Source organism: Peromyscus maniculatus, chromosome 5, assembly GCF_049852395.1.
Source record: "Peromyscus maniculatus bairdii isolate BWxNUB_F1_BW_parent chromosome 5, HU_Pman_BW_mat_3.1, whole genome shotgun sequence".
NCBI classification, from domain to species: Eukaryota; Metazoa; Chordata; class Mammalia; order Rodentia; family Cricetidae; genus Peromyscus; species Peromyscus maniculatus.
Genome location: NC_134856.1, coordinates 29,760,516 through 29,783,980, shown reverse-complemented (window position 1 = coordinate 29,783,980; position 23,465 = coordinate 29,760,516). Strand labels below are relative to the sequence as shown.

At 45.3% G+C, this 23,465-nt stretch overlaps 1 protein-coding gene across 6 annotated transcripts in view; it reads right to left on the bottom strand.

The window, feature by feature from the left end:
• LOC102904570 (rho GTPase-activating protein 10) overlaps nucleotides 1–23,465 on the bottom strand; it is a 300,700-nt gene that overhangs the window by 124,366 nt on the left and 152,869 nt on the right. For all 6 annotated transcript variants that reach the window (XR_013051024.1, XM_076571472.1, XM_076571473.1 and 3 more), the window contains exons 11-13: nucleotides 15,712–15,793; nucleotides 12,655–12,700; nucleotides 9,405–9,470 (exon numbers count right to left, since the gene is read on the bottom strand). Coding sequence is in view for 5 of the 6 variants with exons in the window: in XM_076571472.1 (XP_076427587.1) it covers nucleotides 9,405–9,470; nucleotides 12,655–12,700; nucleotides 15,712–15,793 (194 nt within the window). In the remaining variant the exon portion in view is untranslated. The remainder of the gene's footprint in view (nucleotides 1–9,404; nucleotides 9,471–12,654; nucleotides 12,701–15,711; nucleotides 15,794–23,465) is intronic.

The window sequence follows — 23,465 nt, the reverse complement described above, 5'->3', positions numbered from 1 at the left end:
GACATTTGGGTTGCTCCCATTTCTTGACTATTGTACATAATACTGCAGTGAATAAAAATGCAGGTGTATACTCGACAAGCTGGCTTCATTGCTGCTGGCCGTACAATCAGGAGTGTGACTACTTGTTCATACAACAGTTCCATATTCAATGTCTGAGGCATCATCATGCTGTACAAACCCTAGTTTAAATCACCATCACCTCTTATGTAAATTATGTCCCAAATCCTGACAACTATCCTACTTACCATCTTCTACCATCCAATCCTCATCAATCCAACTCCCAGTCAATTCTCAACACACCGCTGTTCTAACCTGTCAATAGCTCACACAGCCTGTAGAGCCAGAGAGCAGCATGGCCCAGCAGCCATGACCTGCCACAAGGCATTCAACTGCTCATAACGCATCTCCTCACACAAACCACCCACCAACACCCAACAAAACCTTGCCTTAGCACATTCTGCTCCAATCCGACCCTCGAGAGCACAGAATAGGTTACTTACAGCCTTAGAAAGACAGCCCTCTTCCTTTTATAAGGGGAAAGGGCTTGCTTGCTATTACAAAAGAGTTGAGTTTCCTAGATGTACAAGTTTTCTCCACAGCACAGCTCACACATCACAGGTAGGTATGTGGTATGTGTCACCTCTGCAGTGAGGGCAGGTGTATGTCGGTCACCTCTGCAGTGAGGGCAGGTGTATGTCCGTCACCTCTGCAGTGAGGGCAGGTATATGTCGGTCACCTCTGCAGTGAGGGCAGGTGTATGTCCGTCACCTCTGCAGTGAGGGCAGGTGTATGTCTGTCACCTCTGCAGAGAGGGCAGGTGTATGTCTGTCACCTCTGCAGAGAGGGCAGGTGTATATCCGTCACCTCTGCAGTGAGGGCAGGTGTATGTCGGTCACCTCTGCAGTGAGGGCAGGTGTATGTCCGTCACCTCTGCAGTGAGGGCAGGTGTATGTCGGTCACTTCTGCAGTGAGGGCAGGTGTATGTCGGTCACCTCTGCAGTGAGGGCAGGTGTATGTCCGTCACCTCTGCAGTGAGGGCAGGTGTATGTCGGTCACCTCTGCAGAGAGGGCAGGTGTATGTCCGGCACCTCTGCAGTGAGGGCAGGTGTATGTCGGTCACCTCTGCAGTGAGGGCAGGTGTATGTCGGTCACCTCTGCAGTGAGGGCAGGTGTATGTCCGTCACCTCTACAGAGAGGGCAGGTGTATGTCGGTCACCTCTGCAGTGAGGGCAGGTGTATGTCGGTCACCTCTGCAGTGAGGGCAGGTGTATGTCCGTCACCTCTGCAGTGAGGGCAGGTGTATGTCCGTCACCTCTGCAGTGAGGGCAGGTGTATGTCCGTCACCTCTGCAGTGAGAGCAGGTGTATGTCCGTCACCTCTACAGAGAGGGCAGGTGTATGTCTGTCACCTTTGCGATGTTCTTGGTCACTGAATGAAAGATGCAAACAAAGGCCATGGTTCTAGCTACCAAGACTCACACATGAACCGTTGTCTCTACTTCAAGAATCTTTTTCTACTACCAGTCTCCAAGACACCGCTCAAGCTCACTCATAACAGGAATGGCATAAACCCAAGGACAGTTAATACTGACTGTCAACTGGCCAAGACCTAGAATAACCCACGGAGCATGCCTCTCATCACATCTGTGAGGGATCTTCTTGACTAGGTTAACTGAAAAGGGAGGAAAGATCCAGTTGTGGGGAGCATCCTTCCATGAGCTTGGGTTCCAAAATGCGTAAACAGGAGAAAGTTGGCTTGAGCACAAGCATTTGTCCTCCTTTCTATTTCCTGACTGTGGAGGGTCACATGAGCAACTGCTTCAAGCTCTGGCTGCCTTGACCTCCTCCCCATGATGGACTGTATCTCGAACTCTGAGCCACGCAAACCCTGCCTTCTTTAAGCTGCTATTAACTGTCTTAGAATTGGGCTGGAGTTCATCTACGTACAGCACCATCACCCAGACACTGTATCCTCCAGTATCCTTCCTGTGGGAAATGACCCAAGAATTACCAACTGAAGTCCACTAATCACATGTGTGGCCAGGGCAGTACAAGTTTTAAAGTCGGCTGGGATGGATGGGGCAGCCAAAGGAAAGTATTTTCAAACTCATCACTGATATGCACATCTCAAAGTTAGGTAACAGAAATTTCTGACTAACCTAAGTTGGAAAAGAACCTCAGACACAAGGCGGAAGTCGGCTCCTGCTTTCCGGAAGTCTCATTTCACCTACCTCAAGCAGATGAAAGCATCTAAAAATGCCCAGCCTTGTCCTGATGCTGCCATCCATGCCCAGCTCCAAGCCAAATCAGCTAATTCTGCTGCTTGTTACAGAAGCCACTCAAAATGACCAGATCATGTGACTGCAGGAGAATTGGTCCCCTATGGAAACTGCCATGATGGGAAAGAACTGTGACTTAAAAGTTCATCAGTGTTCCTAAGGCTAATTATCAGTAACATCCGCTGCTAAATTTCCCTCTATGTTAGTCAGGAGAACTCAACATGTACCATTACCATAACAATGATAGGAAGGAGTCACAGGCAATAGCCTCCTTCATGGATGATAAAAGGAAGATGATGTCAGCATCCTGATAACGCTGAGGCTGAGGTGCCAGGAAGGCCTGCCTTTAGAATCCATGGTCACCCATTGCGCTAAAAAAATGAAAGACATTAAGATAAAACATCACAAACCAAGTCAGCTAACCTGTAGCAAGAAACTTTACCAACAGAAATCCACCAATTTCACTAGTCTTCTGTCTACACACACATGCACCAGGACCTGAAACTATGGCACTGCTGTTTTCCTGAGCCTGTGCCACATCAAAAACCCCACATACACCCAGAAGCTAGATCACTCACGGAATTACTAGACAAAGCTCACTCCTATTGTACGGATTTAAGGGCTAAGCAGGAGGAATGTGAACAAAACCAGAGATAGACAAAAGATGACAGAAAGCTGGAGACTTCTTGGCTGAGAAAAGAAGTCACTGAACAAGAATTAACAGCATCAACCTTCAACTACATGGATCTGAGGTAAGCAGGGACATGGGCCATCCCAGCCTTTTGCAAATATTCATCCTTACTAGTTTAACTCAATCATTCATGTAAAGCTAATAGCTTTTCAGAGGGAGTTTTCTTATTCAGCCCCGACTTGCCCAGTTGCGGTATTTCAATTTTGCATTTGCATTTCTGCAGACACCACACGGCTCTTCGGCTCCCTCCCACATGAGACTGTCCTCTGCTTCCACCCACGCTCACCTCACACCCATTCTGACTAAAAAGAGACAGCTAGTGAGAGAAGCCAGTTTACTTGTGAGTTTTCTGAGGACAGCTGTTCTTTATTTCCTTCATTTTGCTTGGAATTTGCCCTTGGTGAGTTAAGATTAATGTACAATCATGGTAAAATATGCTGCCACTTCACTTGGGCACCTTCCCACCCGAACCCATCTCCAAAGATTAATCGTGAGACTGTATATTATCTTCTGCCCCAGCTCATCATCAGCCTCCACCAGCCGGAGCGGCACAATCTTCAGCCGGTGTCAGGAAAACTCTCCAAAAATCTAAAACTTTGCTGCTCTAAGGAAGAGAAATTATCTTACAAGTGACAAATCAAGGTCTTCATGACTTATCTACCCCAGGAATTCACAGCTTGTTACAATGCTGAATTTGATAACTGACAGCTTGCCTAGACCAACATTTTAATGCCATGCTCTAGAAAATTAAAGTGAATATTCAAATTATGCACATATGGAAGATTTTTAAGAGAAACTTCATAAACAAAAGTGACATACAAATTTAGTTTTAACATAATGACTATTTAAAAAACAGTAACTAAGATGTTTTTAAGCAAAAGAATTACTGTTTTTTGCTTACAATACCGTACATATATCTCAAAATTGGGCGTTCTGTAGGCCCACCCAAAAAAAACAAAAAAACCCACAAACTGGGCATGTTTCCTTTCTAGGAAGAGGAGTTATTTCCTTAAGGAAATTATATAATCACACTTCACACTCTGAAACCATTACTCTCCTCCATATGCCACATGGTCCCTCTTTCTCCGTCTTCTGTATTACCCATAATCCAGAAAGACGCTGATGTAAATGCCCAACAAATTGAAAGCTCCTCTATATGTTACATAAAAATATTAATTTGAACCACATATAGAAAGACAAACCCTTCCAACAATTTCATAACCAACCTGCAATCTGTCAATCTGCCAATATGGCATGCTGGCCTGGTCTCTGGGATGCCCAGGCCAAAGCAGTTGCTTACTGAATCTTACTCCATGCACAAGGAACCGGTACGGACAGAAATACAGCACAGGAGACTAAGGAAGACATCTTCTCCATCCAAGTAAACAGTGGGTTCTCAGAAACAAAATAACCACAGGAAAAGAAATTAACGAAGGCAGAGTGTGAGCAACAGAGGAGGAGCACAAATGTCTTGGGATAAAAACAACTCAGAGAAAGCTGCAGAAGCCGGAGGCCAGCACAGAGTCTCCTAAAGCTAGCTCTCGCCTTCTCCACAAGCAGGTGTGTGAAATCGCACAAACCCTTTATAGACGCTAAGGGGCCTTCCAAAGCATTGTTCTGTACCTCACAGGAGCTTAGACCTCACGGCTTCCTGTCACTCGGAAGCGAGGCGAATCCTTCCAAAGGGACCTGCGTGCCTGCTCGGCCACACTCCTCTTCTGCCTTTCACACTCAGGAAGTATCCATCACTTCCTTCCCCAACCCCTTCACTGTCACTGCTGGGCCAGGCCCCTTCTGACGGCCCCTGTCAGTGGGACCTGGACAAGTCAAGTCCTCTTCCTCTGTAGACTCAGGCCCACAGTTGGAGCCACTCCTTTGCCCCCTGGCCATGGGGGCCCATGTAAGACTTTCAAGTCTTGGCAGAAGAAACCCTGGAGTTTAATTCTGAGTGATGCTGAGAGTTAAGACCGTGGGACTCTTGGAGACGGTACTGCATGCATTTCACATTATGAAGTAAGCAAGAGCCTTGGGAGGCCAGAAGCAAAACTCTACAGTGTGGACCTTAAATGACTCCCAGGCCCCATGTCTTGGAGGACTGGAGTCTAGGAAGCAAGGCTGGCAGAAGGTCCTCAGGTCATTTTCCTGGTGGCCTGGAAGAGGACCGTGGAGTCTAGCCGTCCTCTGTTCTCTCGGCTCTGGCCACAGGCTGCGTGGTTCTCCTGCATCGCACAGTCTGGCACGCTGTGCCGCCTCACCGCAGGTCCAAAGCAACCAGAGCCACTGATCATGGGCTGGAACCTTCAACGCTGAGAGCCAAAATACGTCTTTTATTTTATTTAGGAGTCAGACCCTCCAGGCAGCCAAGAATCAGACTGCTTCGGAGGAGAAGAGAATGCTAAGCCATTATCCTTCTCCACAAGTGTGGACTGACAGCATTCTATCCCAAGAGCAACATCTCAGCTGCACAGTAAATATAAAGGTGGAGCTACTACACAGGGCTAGGAAAAGTAGCTGTCACAGTAGACACCATAGGTAGGAGGGACTGAAGCAAAGCGTGGGATATGAATGAACTAGAACTAGACAAACGTTCCTGAATCCCCCAGGGTTCTCATCTACAAAGCACCTGACACTGTATTCTCTTGGCTGAACACACTGAAATTCGGCCACAGTTAGTTTTGTGATAGAGGCTTTCCTCTACATCTGTATTCACGCTCCTAAAATCTCCAAGGCTCCATGGACCCCATGAGTAGGTTTCTCACATCACTCACACAGAAACCTCCCATGGCCGCTCTTGTCCCCTGAAAGCCAAAGAGAATCCCCCTTAATCCACAGCTGCTCTACTCCTGTCCAGTTTCACTATCTAGAGAACCAACAATGGTCCTTCACAGATCAGGGTTGAACCCAGGAAGTACCTGGGATCCTGGAATATGTCATCAGATCTGTCACAAATGTCTGTGTGGCTTTGATCATCTTTATTTCCCAAATAAATTCCTTGCAGAATAACCAAGTACTAACTGACCAACAGGACTTTGGCAATGTCACTCAGGTGACTGAACTATTTGCAACACTGGCAAAGTTACTGTCCCAACCAGGTCACCTTCCTTAGGGAGCACGGCTCTCTACACAGTCCGCACATCCCAGGTCACCTTCCTTAGGGAGCACGGCCCTCTGCACAGTCCACACATCCCAGGTCACCTTCCTTAGGGAGCACGGCTCTCTACACAGTCCGCACATCCCAGGTCACCTTCCTTAGGGAGCACGGCCCTCTGCACAGTCCACACATCCCAGGTCACCTTCCTTAGGGAGCACGGCTCTCTACACAGTCCGCACATCCCAGGTCACCTTCCTTAGGGAGCACGGCCCTCTGCACAGTCCACACACCCCACATGTAGCCACTTCTGTTCTGCTAACCTTTTTAAGCCTGCTTGCTCTTTGGTACCCTCCAGGATTGAGCCTGCCCCTTCACCATCAAGGGCAAATGCTTTGAGTACATGCTTTTACTGTTCCCTTGTGTTTCCAATCAAGTTTGAATCCTGTCTTAGCTGACAATTCTCTGAATGCCAAGCTATAACGCTTGTCCTTTAAATCTTAAAAGCCTGTTCCTAAATCAGTCTTTGTTTAACATTGAGTCTTTTGTAGACTCTAAGATTCTCTTAATGTGAATCTTGCCACACTTTTATATTATCACCTAGAATAACTCAACTGCTTACAAATCTTTCTGCTAAGTCTACTATTACTGGATTAAGGGCTCATGGAACCAATCTTCACTGTCTATTCCAAAGGCCTGAGGCAAGGCTCTACACCTTGAGATTGCTCAATAAATACTGGTTAGGGACTGGCTTCGGACCAGCATAGGGCTAAACCATGATGGGTTATCTGTTACTGAGAACACTATGCTGCTTTCCTCAGAACTTTTCTGTTTTCTCTGGGTCTAAGTTGGGTTGTTGTTGTTGTTGTTGTTGTTGTTTTTAAGAAAAGAAGAAAAAAGATCCCCAAGAAGCAGACACTAGCAGTGGTGATGGTAACAACTGTGAATTCTTTTTCTCCAACACAAGCAATGTTTTGACTAACATAATGCTACCCAAACTGTTACTGGACATTATAACTTTTCAATGTGGGAGCTTTTAAAACAGCCAGTTCCCAGTTCATGCCATTAGCAATCAATTCGGACTACATACAAGAGCCCAGATCAGTATTTTTAAAGGTTCAATGTGATGGACGTGCAGCAGGACTTGGCAACCAGTGTTTAATTCTTCAGCTTGGTATACAGGCCATAAATTTCTTGTGATGGTGCTGGATGGATGAAAGGACCTGACTCCCATGCATGGTATAATGTTATGAGCAAACCATGTGTGGTTTGACTGGTTCTGAAATGGTGGCAAAACTGCTAAACGGTCCCACCCAGCCAAGATATGCTAGTATCTATGTTAGTTACTTTCTGATATAAGATGATTTTTATCTAAAATAATGTTACTCCAAAAAATGTTACCTCTTCTTGGTGTGCTGATGACTACAGCAAAATTTTAATATTTGTCTGTTCTTGGTCCAAATAGGATTTGAATTTAAAAAAAAAAAAAAAAAGAAGAAGTTCAGGATCCAGCACAAAGAACCTCAAAGCCACGTGTTAAATAGATTCCCAAAGACTAGGAACTGCATGTATGATTCCATCAAGCAAACATTTAACATGTCCCTACAACAACTGACGTGATAAAAACAAGGCCAGTGCATGCCGAAGACCACGGCGGGGTGGCAAGTGGCCACAAAGGGCAGAAAGGAACCTGGAGACCAAAACCTACAGCAGAGGCAGAGGCAGTAACACAACCCAACAGACTGAAATTCAAAGCGTTTTGTTCCAAACCCCGCCCCTCGTGGAGCAGCTATGGACAGGTGGCTTCTGGGGAGTCCGTTTGCTTTCTGAGTGCGTCCCTGTTGGGTCCACCACACTCCGGTGGGTGATTTCTGTCCTAGTTAGAGTCATGACTAGGGGACTAGTCATGTGGGGGAGGAAAGTGCTCATATGGTTTAAGCTCCAAAATCACTGTTCATCACTGAAGGCAGTCAGGACAGGAACTCGGGCAGGGCAGGAACCTGGAGGCAGGAGCTGATGGAGAGGCCATGGAGGGGTGCTGCTTACTGGCCCGCTCCTCATGGCTTGCTCAGCCTGATTTCTTACAGACCCACGACCACCAGCCCAGGGATGCACCACCCACAATAGGCTGGGTCCTCCCCATTGATCACTAAGAAAATGCCTACATGTTTGCCTACAACCTGATCTTACGGAGGCATTTTCTCTATTGAGGTTCCCTCTTCTCAGAAGACTTTAGCTTGTGTCCAGCTGACATAAAACTACCCAGCACACCTCACACCATGAGGGCAGGGGCAGCAAAAACTGTACTCAGTGGATTCCTTGAAAGAGATGAGGAGATAAAGTTAGAAGGAGTTAGGGATGGTTCTGGGAGAATTCAGAAGTATAGGGGAAAATATGACCAAAATATGGTATGCATGTATAAAATTCTCAAAGAATTAATGAAAATATTATGTTTTAAAATATCACTGGATTTTACTATTTTCAAATTTTACTTCAATAAAGATACATATGTCTATGTGTATGTGTTGAAGTTCAAACCCAGAATCTGTGCACATTCCAGCCTCTGCCACTGAGTTCAATCCCAGCCCCAAAAGATCATGTTTAACAGGATCCCACAAGATAAGAAAACCATCTTTAAGGTGTTTGAACAAAATGTGCTAAGAATTAGCTTTTCGAACTGCCGATGCTTCCAAAGATTTATGTGAGCTGAACTGTATCCCTGTAAAGTTCCAAACCTCAGAACCTTGGAATGTAACATTTAAATAAATAAATAAATAAATAAATAAATAAATAACTTGAAGGAGATGGTATGGTTATTAAAACTGGGCATGTGCATGGGCGTGCACACACACACACACACACACACACACACACTCTCTACCATGACCATCACTTGAATCTTTATACTAAAAAAAAGTTGGAGCAACTCTAAACACACGAAACAGACAGCGGGAGCATGCACACTCAGAAAAGGCACAGTAGAGATGCCATTTGCAAGTCAAGGTCACAGGTCTCAGAAATACCAGCCCTGTCTCCTGTGCTTGCCCTTCTAGCCTCCAAAACCATGAGCGTGATTTCCACTCGGTCCTCTACCCTGTGGAATTCTGTGTGACAGCAGATCTAACATGCTAATGTGACACCATTGGGCGTCACTTTGTAACATAAAGAAGAAATGTGTGAAGTTCTCCCACACTTGCATGGGAGGAAAATAAAGGGACCCACACTGTCATAACAAAGGAATAACTGAAGGAGTTTATGCTGGAGCACGTGACCATGCAGGAACGCTGCAGAGGTCTCCAGTGTAACACACCTCCAGGAATAAAGCTGCTGAGCAAAGCATGCCTTACCTCGGGTCTCAACGGCACTGATGCATTTTCTGAGAATTGTGAATCCCATGGTATCCAACTGTGCACCTAAAAGAAACAGTTACAAAATGTTAAGGGACAAGTAGTTACTTTCCCTTAAAAAAAGAAGAAAAAAATTTTAAGGTAGTAGAACTTTTGTTTCAATGTTTTAAAACTGCTGAAGGCAAAAGCAAAAACACACACACACACACACACACACACACACACACACACGCACGCACGCATGCACGCACGCACACACTCACACGCACACACTCACACACACACACACTCACACACTCACACACACTCACACGCGCGCACTCACACGCGCGCACACATACACACAAAAGAAAATGGCCGGGCAGTGGTGGCGCACGCCTTTAATCCCAGCACTTGGGAGGCAGAGCCAGGGGGATCTCTGTGAGTTTGAGGCCAGCCTGGGCTATAGAGTGAGATCTATGATAGGCACCAAAGCTACACAGAGAAACCCTGTCTCAAAAAAAGAAAAAAGACTGCTGAAGGCTGCATATTTCCCACGCAAATGACATAACTGAAAAATTTATATATTTATAGGAGAGGCTTCATGACAAAATCAGGATGTGTAATTATTGTAATTCAATTTATACCATAAAATATTTTAAGTTAATAGGTGCACAGTATTTTAAACAGTAAAAGAAAATAATGCCAATCTCTTAGGGAAGCTACCTAGAAATAATCTCTGTATTTTGCCAAAAATCCTAAGAGCAGCTCCGTTAGAGAAAACTCCAAATATGCACAAGAGCTTTCCAATGAGTCTGAGCTTTTCGTTTAACAAAGGAAGGAAAATTTTAGGAAAAGTTTCTGTTAAATGCTTTCTGAGCAACAAGCATTTTGATAATTTTTACTATGCACCAAGCCTTCTTAATGATGTTATTATTTTCATAATTTGAATTTAAAATAGATAATTCATGTAATACAAAGGCCAATCTGAAAATGAAATTTCATACTTTTTCTAATATAAATGTTTGCCTATGACCAGCCTGGTATATGTTTGTAGATCTTGCTTTTGTTTCAAAACTTTAATGAAAGAAAGCAGATCGTCCAGCCACTGCTTCCAGGCCTAAGGGACTGAAGCATTAACTCTTGCTTCATGGAGGTTTGTAGTCTTTGGATATAAACTTTGTTCAGAATCCATAACTCTAGGCTTAAAGTGAACTGTTTGGTTGGCTGGCTGGTTGGATGGTTGGTTGGTTTTTGAGAAAGGGTTTCTCTGTGTAGCCCTGGATGTCCTGGAACTCACTCTGTAGACTAGGCTGGCCTTGAACTTAAGAGATCCACCCACCTGCCTGAGCGTTGGGACTAAAGGTGTACGCTGCCACTGCCTGGCTTTAAAGTGAATTTTAATGGTTAAAATTGAACAGTGGTTTCAAGAAATCCACCACTGACAACACTGTATAAAATGCAAGGTATTTCTTTTTGCTTTGCAAAACCATCCCCAGAAGAAGGCATGTTTCCACTTTTTTATGATAAATAAGGAAGGACAGAGACAAGGGGTGGGAGAGGCTGGAGGGAGGACAGTGGTGAAGGGGTGGGAAGAAAGGACATCGGTAAAGGAAAGAGGAAGAACACGCTCCCCTTCAGGGGCATCTGTCAACATCCAGGGCCAGGCTACAGACCTCTAGTCTTTGATTCAAGAATTAGCACAAGTGATCACAACTGTGTTTTAAAACATGTTTTTAAAACATGACACGGCGTTTTCTATGGCTTTGCTAAGCATAGCCTTACTTTCACCAAATCTATCAAAGGTGAGTCCAAAACGAGCGTGGCGACCTTGTCGTTTCTGTTTCACATCAGTGTCCCCTGAGCAGAGATGGGCAATGCTGTTTCCCTTATGCAGATCCCTGTCATGCATATGTGGACAGCTCAGCCCATCTGTGCTGCTGCTGTCTTCCAAAGCCTAAGTGTATTGCTTGTGTAGCACACACTCAGGTTACAAAACTAGAAGCTTTCAAGGGTGACAGGGCACATGAGGGGCCAAAATCAAACCGAGGCAAGAAAGTAAAGCCATGGGCTTATGAAAGAAGAGTTCTTGGTCCCGCCTGCCTGACAGTATCACAGCCCTCCACAGAACCACAGCCTGCACAGAACCACAGCCTCCACAGAATGACAGTCCTCCACAGAACCACAGCCCTGCACAGAACCACAGCTCTATACAGAACCACAGCCCTGCACAGAACCACAATCCCTGCACAGAACCACCACCCTGCACAGAACCACAGCCCTGCACAGAACCACCACCTGCACAGAACCACAATCCCTGCACAGAAACAAAACTCTGCACAGAACCACAGTCTGGCACATAACCACAATCCTGCACAAAACCACCACCCTGCATAGAACCACAGCCTGCACAGAACCACCACCCTGCACAGAGCTACCATCCTGCACAGAACCACAGCCCTGCATAGAACCAGTCCTGCAAAGAACCACAGCCTGCACAGAACCACCACCCTGTACAGAGCTACCATCCTGCACAGAACCTCAGCCCTACATAGAACCACAGCCTGCACAGAACCTCAGCCCTACATAGAACCACAGCCTGCACAGAACCACAGCCCTACATAGAACCACAGCCCTGCACAGGACCACAGCCTGCACAGAACCACAGCCCTACATAGAACCACAGCCCTGCACAGGACCACAGCCCTGCACAGAACCACAGCCCTGCACAGGACCACAGCACTATTTAATAAGTGCTCATGCAAGGAAATCTGACCAGCAACTAGGGGCTCACTGTCAGGTTGGGGCCACTCTCGTTATTTATTACTCACTGTGGCCAAGGATTATTCTTTCAAAATATCTGAAGTAATTCTTCTCACATTTGCCTTAAGAATTTTCTCCTTTCCTCACGCTTACTAAACATGCCCATAGTTTATTATAGCGTAGGGCCATTGCAGCATCCAGCTATTCTCAACCAAACATCATTATGTTCTAGAGAATCCACTTCTTTCTATCTAGAATGACAAGTGACAAGATGAGGAAGTCTGAAAGCAGAGAGCCAAAGCAGAGAGCGCCCCTTCCAAAGGTTCCTGGAAATGTTCCCATCACCCTTCATGTCTGTAGACATAAACAACGAAATGACTGTGGAGAAGAACTCACAGTAAAGCTCAGAGGGGGCAATGAGGGCTGCCCTAAGAGCGTTAAAGAGGGTGCAGGCGGAGCCACAGCCACAGCTTTGGGTTGGTGATCAACAGGATAAATGAAGACTTACCTCCTTCTGGTCTCGGGAGGATCGCTCTATTCAAAGTATGGAACAGCTAGAAAAAGAAAGAGGGAGAAAACAACACTTTCAGCAAATCAGTAAGAGTCAGTCAAGTAAGAACATGCAAATTTTCAATTTTATAAACAATATTAGATAATGTAGCACAGGGAATCTACATTTAGTCTTGTCCCTGCTTTACAGAACAGAGTTCCCACACACCTGGAACTTCCTAATAGAAATGTTTTGCTATTCAAGAGCCCTTTGGGACAGCTCTAAATTTATGCTCAACAAGTAACTTAGTAAACAAAACCTATGTAGCATAAAGATGCAACTAGACACTCCACATGATGAAGGAATTAGCACTGGGCCTCATCCCCCGACCACCTGAGGAATGAGTTTCAACTCCGTAAGATCAACAGGCTTTGCCCCAGAGGGCACCCAACGCTGGGGTGGTAGCACTCCCACAGGGGCATGGGAGCTCCTCAACACTCACCCTCACTACACCCAGCCCGATGCCCTGCTTCAGTGTGCCTGCTCTATAAGACAAGTTTACCTCCACTGAAAGTGCTGTGAGCTGATTACTACACCCAAGGAAGGGGCGCAGCCATCCCCAATTCACACCACACTGCTACAAAGACCAGGACTTGTCACTGGTAGAACTGAAGCGGGGGCAGTTACCTAGATGCAAATGCCCAACTTGTAAGATCTGCCACCAACACTCCAGACAGCAGGGTCAGAGTTGAAATGAACTGTTAGGACAATCCAGCTGGTGTCACAACTAGTCAGTGTAGGAAAACCCCCATGTGGAATCTGCAGGAGAGATGCGCTGCCGTGGTTAATGGCATGCTATTGTATGCAAAAGTAAGCAAGGCTGACAGGGCTTCTCTGGTCTACTTCTCTCTTACAGAGGCATACCAAACTGGCAAGATGAGACAAAAGAGTGTGCAGTCTTTAAGGAACGTGTTACAAGTCTGTGTATACGGGAACGCTCCACCTTACAGACAGGCTGACAAACGGCTTCATTCCAACCAATAACGTCTAGCTTCCTGTCTCCTGACGGTTCCTGATATTCACGACAGCAGGAGATGATCCTTGCCCGTAGTCTGAGCCAGCACGGCAGTGATCCAGCGTCTCAGAATCCTAGCACTGACTCACTATTTGCAAGGCTCACAGTACCTGTAAGGAGTATGCTACACCTTACAGTCCCCATACAAATGTATCACTGAGCAGTCTTTCCACATTCTTGCTGTTGTCTGTTAGTGGCCTGGTTCTATACAGGGGAAGACAAACTGATCATGAGTTCGAGACTAAACCAAACTGGAAACCCACTTTTCTCAAAGATTCAACTGTGTGGTATCTTTGCTACGGAAGTTCACTTTCTAAAGTACTACTTAAGGCTCTGAGAGATTATCACGGTTAAGGAAATGTCTTATTAAAAAGGACTAAAGGATTAGCATAACTATATCTCCATACTATCAAAACTCTTTTATTGGTGAAGAGAAGATCTTTCTCTGCAGTCCTGGCTGTCCTCTCTATATAAGCCAGGTTGGCTTTGAACTCACAGAGATCCACCTGCCTCTGCCTCCCAAGTGCTGGGATTAAAGATGTGCACCACCACTGCCCAGCCTCAAAACTCTTTAGAAAGTTTTCTAATGATGTATCTGTGTGTAGGTGTGTGTGTGTGAGTTTAGGTGTGTGCAGAAGCCAGAGGCATTCAGCCCTCTGGAGCTGAAGTGACAGGTGGTGAGCGGCCCAACATGGGTGCTGGCATCTGTGCTGGGCCTCTGCAAGGGCAGTGTGCACTCTTAACCCCTGGAGCACCTCTCCAGGCCGCTATCAAAATTCCCAGCTAGAACTTCTAAGAACTAATTAAGCATGAACAGAATGAAAGCCATGTACATCCCAGTGAAAGAGGTCATGCTCACCACAGTGAGACCCTGGGTTCCACCCACCACACAAACACACACACACACACACACACACACACACACACACACACCAGAAACAAACAACAACAAAAAGGGGGAGGGGTCTGAATCCAGCTCAGATATGGTAGGCCAACACACAAATCTAATTCTGTTCATTCAAGCTTTAGAACACAGTAGCTAGGCTTTCATTTTCAGACACGCCATGACTACAACACTCACACCGCCAGCCGGCCTCTCATCCCCTACACTTCTGACAATGTGTTTGCAGTTGGGCTCACAGTAGTCCAACCGGCCTGAAGTAGCACCGTGTTACTCCCTATAAAGCTCTATTCTGAAGCCTCCATCCCTACTGTATGGACCCCCCTTCCAAAATCATCCTTTCTCCTAAATCTTCAAAATCACTTGGTACGCCAGGTGGTGCCCGCTCCAGCAGCTTACTAAGACTCCTAACACTTTACATGGCGGCTGCCGAATGTGCATCTGTGACTTTTTTTCCCTGAAGTTGTCCTCACTAAACCCCCAACTCAGTACATGATCTGTCTGATTCTGAGCCCCAAACTCCAGCAGCACACAGAAAAGAAAGCAGTGCTGGAACCAAGTGCCACCAGACAGAATTCAGGTGCCTCAGAAGCCATGCCACAACCTTTAGTCCACTCTTTGAAACAATATCAGTACAGAGGCCCAGTCTCTAAGGCTACTCTGCGCTGCGCTGCAAAGTAGAAACTATTACACTATTACACACCATCAAACATCAGGCACACGTGGGCAGTGGTCTCTCAGCTGCCATGTACTTACTCTCCCATCTCCAGAAACTACACTACACGACAGTCATTCAATGTACATGCCAACCAAAACTGTCGTGTAGAACTGAAGTTGAGAGTTTTGCTGACTCCTTCAAAGCAAAGTCAATCAGAAGGACACAGTCTAGGAAGATCAGAACTGAAGTGAGCAGTGGCCCAGCCGTGGGTGCACTGTTGGCGCCCCAAGATGACCGACTGGAGTGCTGTATGGCTCCCAGATGAGTTTAAGCACCAGTCCAGCAAGGACTGTTCTCAAACGCTAGTTATCAAAACAAAGGTAACTTGGAAATGAACCAAGTCAGCTGTACGGATTGGAAATAAAGCTCTGATATTCTTACAGCTTCTGTTCCACCCAGAGCTTCCAGCCACTGCTTCCTCTCCTCTTCTGAAAACGCCTGCACAGTCAAGGGGACGCCAGGCCTGCAAGACAACAGGAAAACAACATCAGGTCACCCAGTGCCAACTCAAAACCTGCTCCTCTGTTTCCAGATGCTTGATCACAGGGACTAGATGTTTTCATTAATTTCAACTACAATAAAAAAACATACAATGTAAAATTTGCTATCTAGGCAATTTTTACACACAAATACATTATTGTACAACCATCCCTATGATTCACCTCCAGAATACTGGGTGAGAGGGGTGTGTTACTAAAACATTACAGCTCAGGAGTTCCCTTCAATCAAGAAATGGACTTCACAGTACAAGGGTAACTCCTATTCACAAGTGTCTCGATAATGGCAACCTTATTTTGCAGTTTGCTTTACCATTTTTCTGACCCCATTGACACACTCTATGACTCACAGTTTCCTTTCAATTTATTCCACCACTGGATTCCTTCTTAAAATCATTCTTTTATGTTTTGTCATGGTATCAGTGTGTAGCTATTAGTTTGTTCTTTTTACAGACCATGAAGTCCCACTCCCCAACCATCTTAGACCTGTGGCTTTCAAACCATGCTCTCGGGCAAGTGCTCAGGCACTGTGTCCTCAGCCCTCTGAGATCTACACCCAAATTAAATTAATTCCTGATTCTGCACTGAATTCTGGCTGCTTGCTAGCACTGTGGCTGCAAGGCACCTCAAGGAAAGGTAAAGAGGTCCTGCTGTTTCGGGTCCACTCTCCATTATAACAAACTCCTCTATGCTTTACTGTGTGTTCAATTTGATGTATTAGGTGATGACATCTTCTTCTCCAGATCCTCTGTCCTCAACAATCCCTAAGATCAAAGACTGAAATCTCAGGAGGGGAAACTGAGGCAGGAGAGGAATTTAACTGAAGCCTCCCACTAGCTGAAAAACAAGCATTCTAGCACAATTACCAGCTTGGTGAAGCCTTTCTCCCTTGGCAGCTGACAACCTGTCCATTTGTACACCCTGAGTGGCTCCTGGTTTTGTTATCAGACTTTAATTCCATCCAAGGTAGCCCTGGAGCCACCCTATAATTTCACACCTGGGGGAGGGGGGTCCTTAGCAATCTTATGAGATGTAACTTGAGAGTCAGCAAAATGGTACAGATAGCTAATGCTAAGACACTGAACTGTGACTCTCCTTCCAGGGCCCGTCCTGGGTAGACCTGGGTACATCTAGAGTTTTTCCTGTGCATCTATTTCTCTGATCCATATATTTAAAATTTTCCTTTTCTATTGTTATGTGTTTGCCTATTTGTATGTATGTGCACCACATGCATGCCAGGTGCTCTCAGAAGCTGGAAGAGAACATGAGACTCCCTAGTGCTGGAACTACAAATGTTGTGACATGTAGGTGCTGGGACCTGAACCCAGTCTTCTGCAAGAGTAGCAAATACTCTAAACCACTGAGCCATCTCCTCAGCCCCATAAAATTTCTTTCAATAAACTGAGACTCTTCTTTCAGAAGCCTACACCCATGTCCTTGGGTGTGTTTTTGTTCCTTGTGCACATTTCTATTTTTAATAGAATGATTCCGCTTCGTGTTGGCTAGTCCTGAGATTCCTTTCTGTGTCAAAGCCACGGATCCTTGGCTTGGCTGAGCTGAGGTCCCTGAGAGACTTGGGGAGCTCCTCAGACTGCTAAGGGTGACAGCATGGATCTGTGTCCCTGTCCCTCACTACTGACCCACACCTAGCCAAAGCATTACTGTAAACAGAATCAAGAGAGTTAAATCTGATTGAAGTCTACGCCAATATTTGGTGCTAGAAATACTAGTTATCTGTATGAGAAAAAGAAATATGACTCTTATCATTCATAGCACTGCCAAATCTTGGCAAGTTGTACATGAATTACAGCGGTTTCCACTTGTCAAAACAGAAAGCTACTTTTGAACTTGGTGTACACAAAGATCTCATAGAGTAGAAAATTCTACCAGTGATTTTCTTATATTTGACCAAGGAGTCATAGCCACAGTATGTAACCCCTCCCATTGTGGGTGTTTACCTCACAAATGGAAAATGAAAGCCTGTCCCCATAAAACCCTGGTGGCTAAATGCTTTCTTCACAAAGCCAATCATTTCTTCAACCCCTATGACACTGCCCTTCAGCACACATTTCAAGACTAACCCCATACTAATGTAACTCGGATTTCCTTTTTAAGTACCAGAATCAAAAATAGGGCTATCACTGCACCACTATCAATAACATCACTTTCAGTAGGAAACTGTATATCTTGAAAAGCACAGAAATGTTTCTAATTCTACCTGGTACGTGTTCTACCTTCTACAAAGAATTAAAAAAATAATAATAATAACTAGCTTTCTTAGTCTCTCTAAACAGGAACTTAGAAGTTTTGTAAGAGTCGCCATTTGCCTTTAAGTCATTATCTGTACTATAGCCAAATTAAAGTGAAGCTGCACTGATATGAAGTATATACCGCATACACATACTGACATGAAACAATAGAATCCTGCAAACATTTGTTGGCGTCTGTCTCATCAAGTGCAGCAACTTCTCAACTGTAATGCCACTGTGTAGTGAACAGATGGCAGTGTGCATCTGGATGCGGTTCACACACTTCAAGCCTCTGCCCACCAGATGTCTGCAGCAATGGTCTACCTCCCCCCCCACCATCCACTAACCCCCAACCACCAGCTCCTGTTGCCCTGTTGCCCCCAACCCTCCCCGCAACCCTACCTCACCCTCAAACACAAACTGATCAGTTTGAAGGTATCTCTAGACACTGCCAAACGTACAACGCTGCGCACAGATGAGAACTGCTGACCTGCAGGGCTTAGCTCAGCACCTCCCATGACTCATTTTGCCTTGGACTTCTATTTCTGAGTTTCCCAACTGTTACCTACTCTGCAAAAGTCAGTTTAGGACTTCAGAGTGCCACTCACTGATAGACCATATGTATAGCATGTCCAAAGCTAGTCTCCAGCACAGACAGAAAAGAAAGAATGTATTTAGACATCATTTCTCAGCAGGATGCAACAGTATCTACCTGTAACTCCAGGAGTACGGGAGTCTGAGATAGGAAGAGCAGTTTGAGGCCAGCCAGGGCAACTCAGCAAGGTCCTGTCTCAGAAAAGGTCGGGGGAACATCAGGGTTGCAGCAAAGAGGCTCAATGGCAAAGCACTTGTAAAGCATTTGCAAAGCTGTGAATGCAAACCTCACTTCAACAAGAATTAAAAGAAAGAAAAAAATTGAGTCAGGTGTGGCAGTGTATGTCTTTAGTCCCAGCACTCAGGAGACAGAGACAGGTAGCTCTCTGATTCAAGGCCAGCCTGATCTACAGAGGTCTACAGAGTTCCAGGACAGGCAGGGCTACATAGAGAAATCCTGTCTCAAAAGACAAAGAAAAGAAGAAAAGAGAAGAGAAGAGAAGAGAAGAGAAGAGAAGAGAAGAGAAGAGAAGAGAAGAGAAGAGAAGAGAAGAGAAGAGAAGAGAAGAGAAGAGAAGAGAAGAGAAGAGAAAGAAAGAAAGAAAGAAAGAAAGAAAGAAAGAAAGAAAGAAAGAAAGAAAGAAAGAAAGAAAGAAAGAAAGAAAAAAATCCCTCTAGTAAGACTGGTCCACTAGTCTAAGCCACTAAAGTGTCTCCATTCTCATGCAAAGTTTTAGGAGCCCTCCTACCCTGCACACTTGCTCAAAGTCTGGCCTTTCATCCATTTATTCTTTCACTCTTAGCTCGTCACCACCCTCAGAATCAACTAACGGCTGTGCATGAGCCTGGGTGAGATGATGCTAACAGTTACTACTCCACGGGACATGTAACAAGCATTCTCACTACTGTTCAAGCCAATCGTATGAACTTCTACAGGTAACACGCTCTAACTCTCTCAATCTGAAGACAGAGTTGCTGGTGAACAAGCATTCCACACCATCTAATGCTTCAGGGTCGCAGGAAACCACCACACTGATCGGAGGAACTAACCCTGAACGGGTAAATCGCAAAGGTAAGAAGCATCTCGCCCTACTTTCAGGGGTGACACACAGGACTGAGTAAAACCACAACAAGTACCCAAGTCTACAGCATTGGGTTTGCAAAGCGGAAGCGTCCCGAAGCACATCCCGAAGTGATGTGCCAGAGAAAGGTCAGAAGAGCAATTACTTCTCAGGCTGATGTGAGGGGACGGGGAGGACCCAGCACACCACAGCACATGGTAGGCAAGCCAACAAGCTACAGAATCAAAGCGCTGAGGTGGGCGGGCGGGTGTGTGTGTGTGTGTGTGTGTGTGTGTGTGTGTGTGTGTGTGTGTGTAAGTGTCTTCCATAGACTGCGGCCTGCATTGAACCAAACAACTATCTTACAGTCTATTTCCACAACCAAAAGTGGCCTCCCCATTTCACAGTCTGTGGTGTTTGAAATGCGGCTGGCATAAGGAAGGCCATGTTTAGATCTCTAAAACCTTCCTTTACTGGCAGCTGTGTTCCTTGTTTGTGTTTTGAAGCTTTTCTGTGACATAATTCACAGCGTAAACCTCATTCACTGTGAGTGAGTATCTCCGACTTGTGTAAACATCACCAAAGTCAATTTTAAAACATGTTAATCATGCATGAGGAACAGGTCTGTCCCCAGCGGGCATCACTCCATTTCTGTGCAGCCCCCAGACCTAGGCGGCCTCCTCCTCTGCTCTTTATACAAACAGACGTCTCTGCTCGGGACGTGTGCATACGTGGAATTATATGATGTGTGTTAGTTTATGACTGGCTTCTTTCACTTGAGCGCTTCCAAGGTTGGTTCCAAACATTCCAGCATACACTCACTCTTCCTTCTAGTTGGATACCACTGTTCACGGTAGGAATGCACCATGTTTATTTGCCCACTCACCAACATAGAAACATTCAATTCCTATTTTGGTGATCCTATGATCCATGAATATGCTTCCATGAATAATCATTTCAATGTTTTGCACAGACATATGTTTAACTACATTCAAATATATGTATATACACCTATAAACTACATGTACATATATACATACAAATGTAACATTTCCGAGTCAGATGGCAATGTAATGGTTTACGTTTGGAAGAGCTACCAAACTGTCTCCCAAAGCAGCTACCCCATTCATAACCCCATCTTAACGTATGTGGCTCCCACGGTGCCAACCTTTGGCAACACTTGCTGTATACCTCATTAATACAGCTGTCCCAGTGGACAGCAAGTATTACCTCAGCGTGGTTTTGACTTGCATTTCCCGAGTAACTAATCATGTTCAAGATCTTTTCATGTGCTTATATGCACATGGCACATGTGTTTTTTCCTAGAAAAACAACTTTTACCCACTTTCAAATGTTATATTTTTTTAATTATTAGTTCTAAAAACTCTACAGAAATCCATCCAACTTTCTACTTCTTTTGGTATATTTAATGGTCTTTTAGCACATACTATTAAATGTTTCTCTCTATCAAAGAAAATATTCAAAGCTGCCTTTTTGTGAAGGGGGGGGGGAGAGACAGTGTATATATCTGCCTAGAAAAGGAAGCAGTAAGAATGGCCTGTTGATCTCCGCCTAGCTCCCTGCTGCTCCCTGCCCCCTTAGTTCTCAGTAGTGAGCCACCTAAGCATGGACACATGGATTCAACCTCAAGATGTGAATGTTCCCTATGAGACCAGCTGTACTGTGAACACTGATGTGCCAGTGTGAGCAACCTCTGGAAATGTTTGTAACTATCAGGAAAATGAGAGCAGACACCGTGAGCCTGAGACACCTGAGAAACTAAGCCAGGCCCAAGAAAGCAGGGTCCAATACAAAATGTTAGCATCAACCCTGACCTGGCTGCCTGTGGATTCCCCAACAAGAAAAAGATAAACTAACACTATTTAGAGCCTTGCTGACTCTTTTCAAAACTAACCAATCTAACCAAACCTGATCTGAACTAAAGACCACAACTGTAGAGAAGCTCTTGACTCCTGTCCAAGAAGAGCAAATATCTGCCCAGGCTCAGGAGTCTCACCACAATGGCACTTCTTCTAACATTCAAAAATACAAAACAGATACTTGGAAAGAAGGCAACATTTAGATGAAAGGTATGCAATCAGCTATGAAATTGCTATTCAAAGGATTCCAACAGAAACTGTGCAGAATGCTATTTACAATGCCCACACACTCCAAAATGGGCTAAATTTACTTTCTCTCTAAGCAGAATGCAAGCCTGGGCCCGGGCCGCAGGAGTGCAGTGCAGAAGAGAGCGCCTGCCGACTGAATCTGATCCCAGTCCCGTCTCCTCTGAGCAGCAGTTCAGGGCACAGGACAAAGCGCTCAATGTCCACCACACACACAGCACTCCATCTGGAGCTGCTAAGTGAAACAGGAGCCCACTCTCACGGAATGCAGAGTCTACCAGAGGGAGAACAGGCTAGCTGTAACTCCTAGCAGTCTTCTGGGACAGAAATCAGAATAAACAAAAGCAGGATCCATCACATTTGAACTTCTAAGTACTACCTTAGGGCTTCAGAATTAGAGAGATTTCAACATACATTCGCCCCTCTTATCCAGCCCACTAGTTTTTTCCTAAGATTTTTTTTAATTATTTATGTTGGGGTGGAGATAGGTACACCAAAGTACAGTACCTAGAGAGGCCAGAAGAGGGCGCCAGATCCCCTAGAACAGAAGTTACAGACAGTTTTAACTGCCTTATTTGGGTGCTGGGACTCAAACTCCAACCCTCTGACAAACTACTGAGCAGTCTCTCCAGCCACAGCCCCCTAGTGTTTGCTCCACAAATGACCAACACGGTTTGGGGTGAGAGGATCTTGCACCCTAAACCACTACTGGTAAAAACAAATACAAATAGATATTTCTGTAATGAGAAATGAAGAAATAAGCCAAAAGCAATTAAGATGCTAATCCAAAAATAAAAATTGGATTCATTCTGAAAACCTAAGGAAATCATAAAGAAAATATATTATGATTACAAGTAATTTTCCAAATTAACCAGCGAGTTGGAGAAAGGTGACTTAAGCAAATAACACTTTTAAGACTGAATTCATATGTATTTATAAAATGTTGGATCCCATCAACAAAGCATACGTTCCCCTCAAAACAAAAAGTATGTAATGAGGTGAATGGTTCAGTGGTTCGGTACTTCCCACTGCATAGAAAACCCTGGGCTGCAACAGCAGCAGCAGCACCCAAAAACAATGAGAATTTAAAAGATCCTTGGAAAAACTGTAAAAGAAACAGCAACATATGACCTCCAACTGTGAATGCCTCTGAGCCATCCCAGCAGGAACACAGAAAGGTGGCCAGAGAGAAGACCCTGAAGTTCAGGAGGGGAAACACATCCAGCCATCACCAATATATCTATGGCACTAAACTATGAGCTAGACAAGGTCATGAGATTAACCCAGAAAACTCCAGTGCCACAGGATGTGGGAAAAGAGCTGGAGAACCAGGTAAAAAACAAAGAGGGCAGCGGCAGGAGGAGAGTCAGAAGCACAGTGTTCCTAAGCAGCCGAGCCAACGTGCCATGCGGGGAGAGGGGCCCTGACAGACAGCACCACACAGAAGACCCCCAGGACGAACCCGCAGGGGAGGAGGCCCCAGAAGCCTGTCCTGCAGCCTGACGGGACAGGAGAGAGTCATCTGAGCCATCAACAGGAGAGCTTTCTGAGGAATGTCGCTGCTTACGGAACAAAAGAAATGGGCAGTGGATGGAAGGAAGGGGGGGC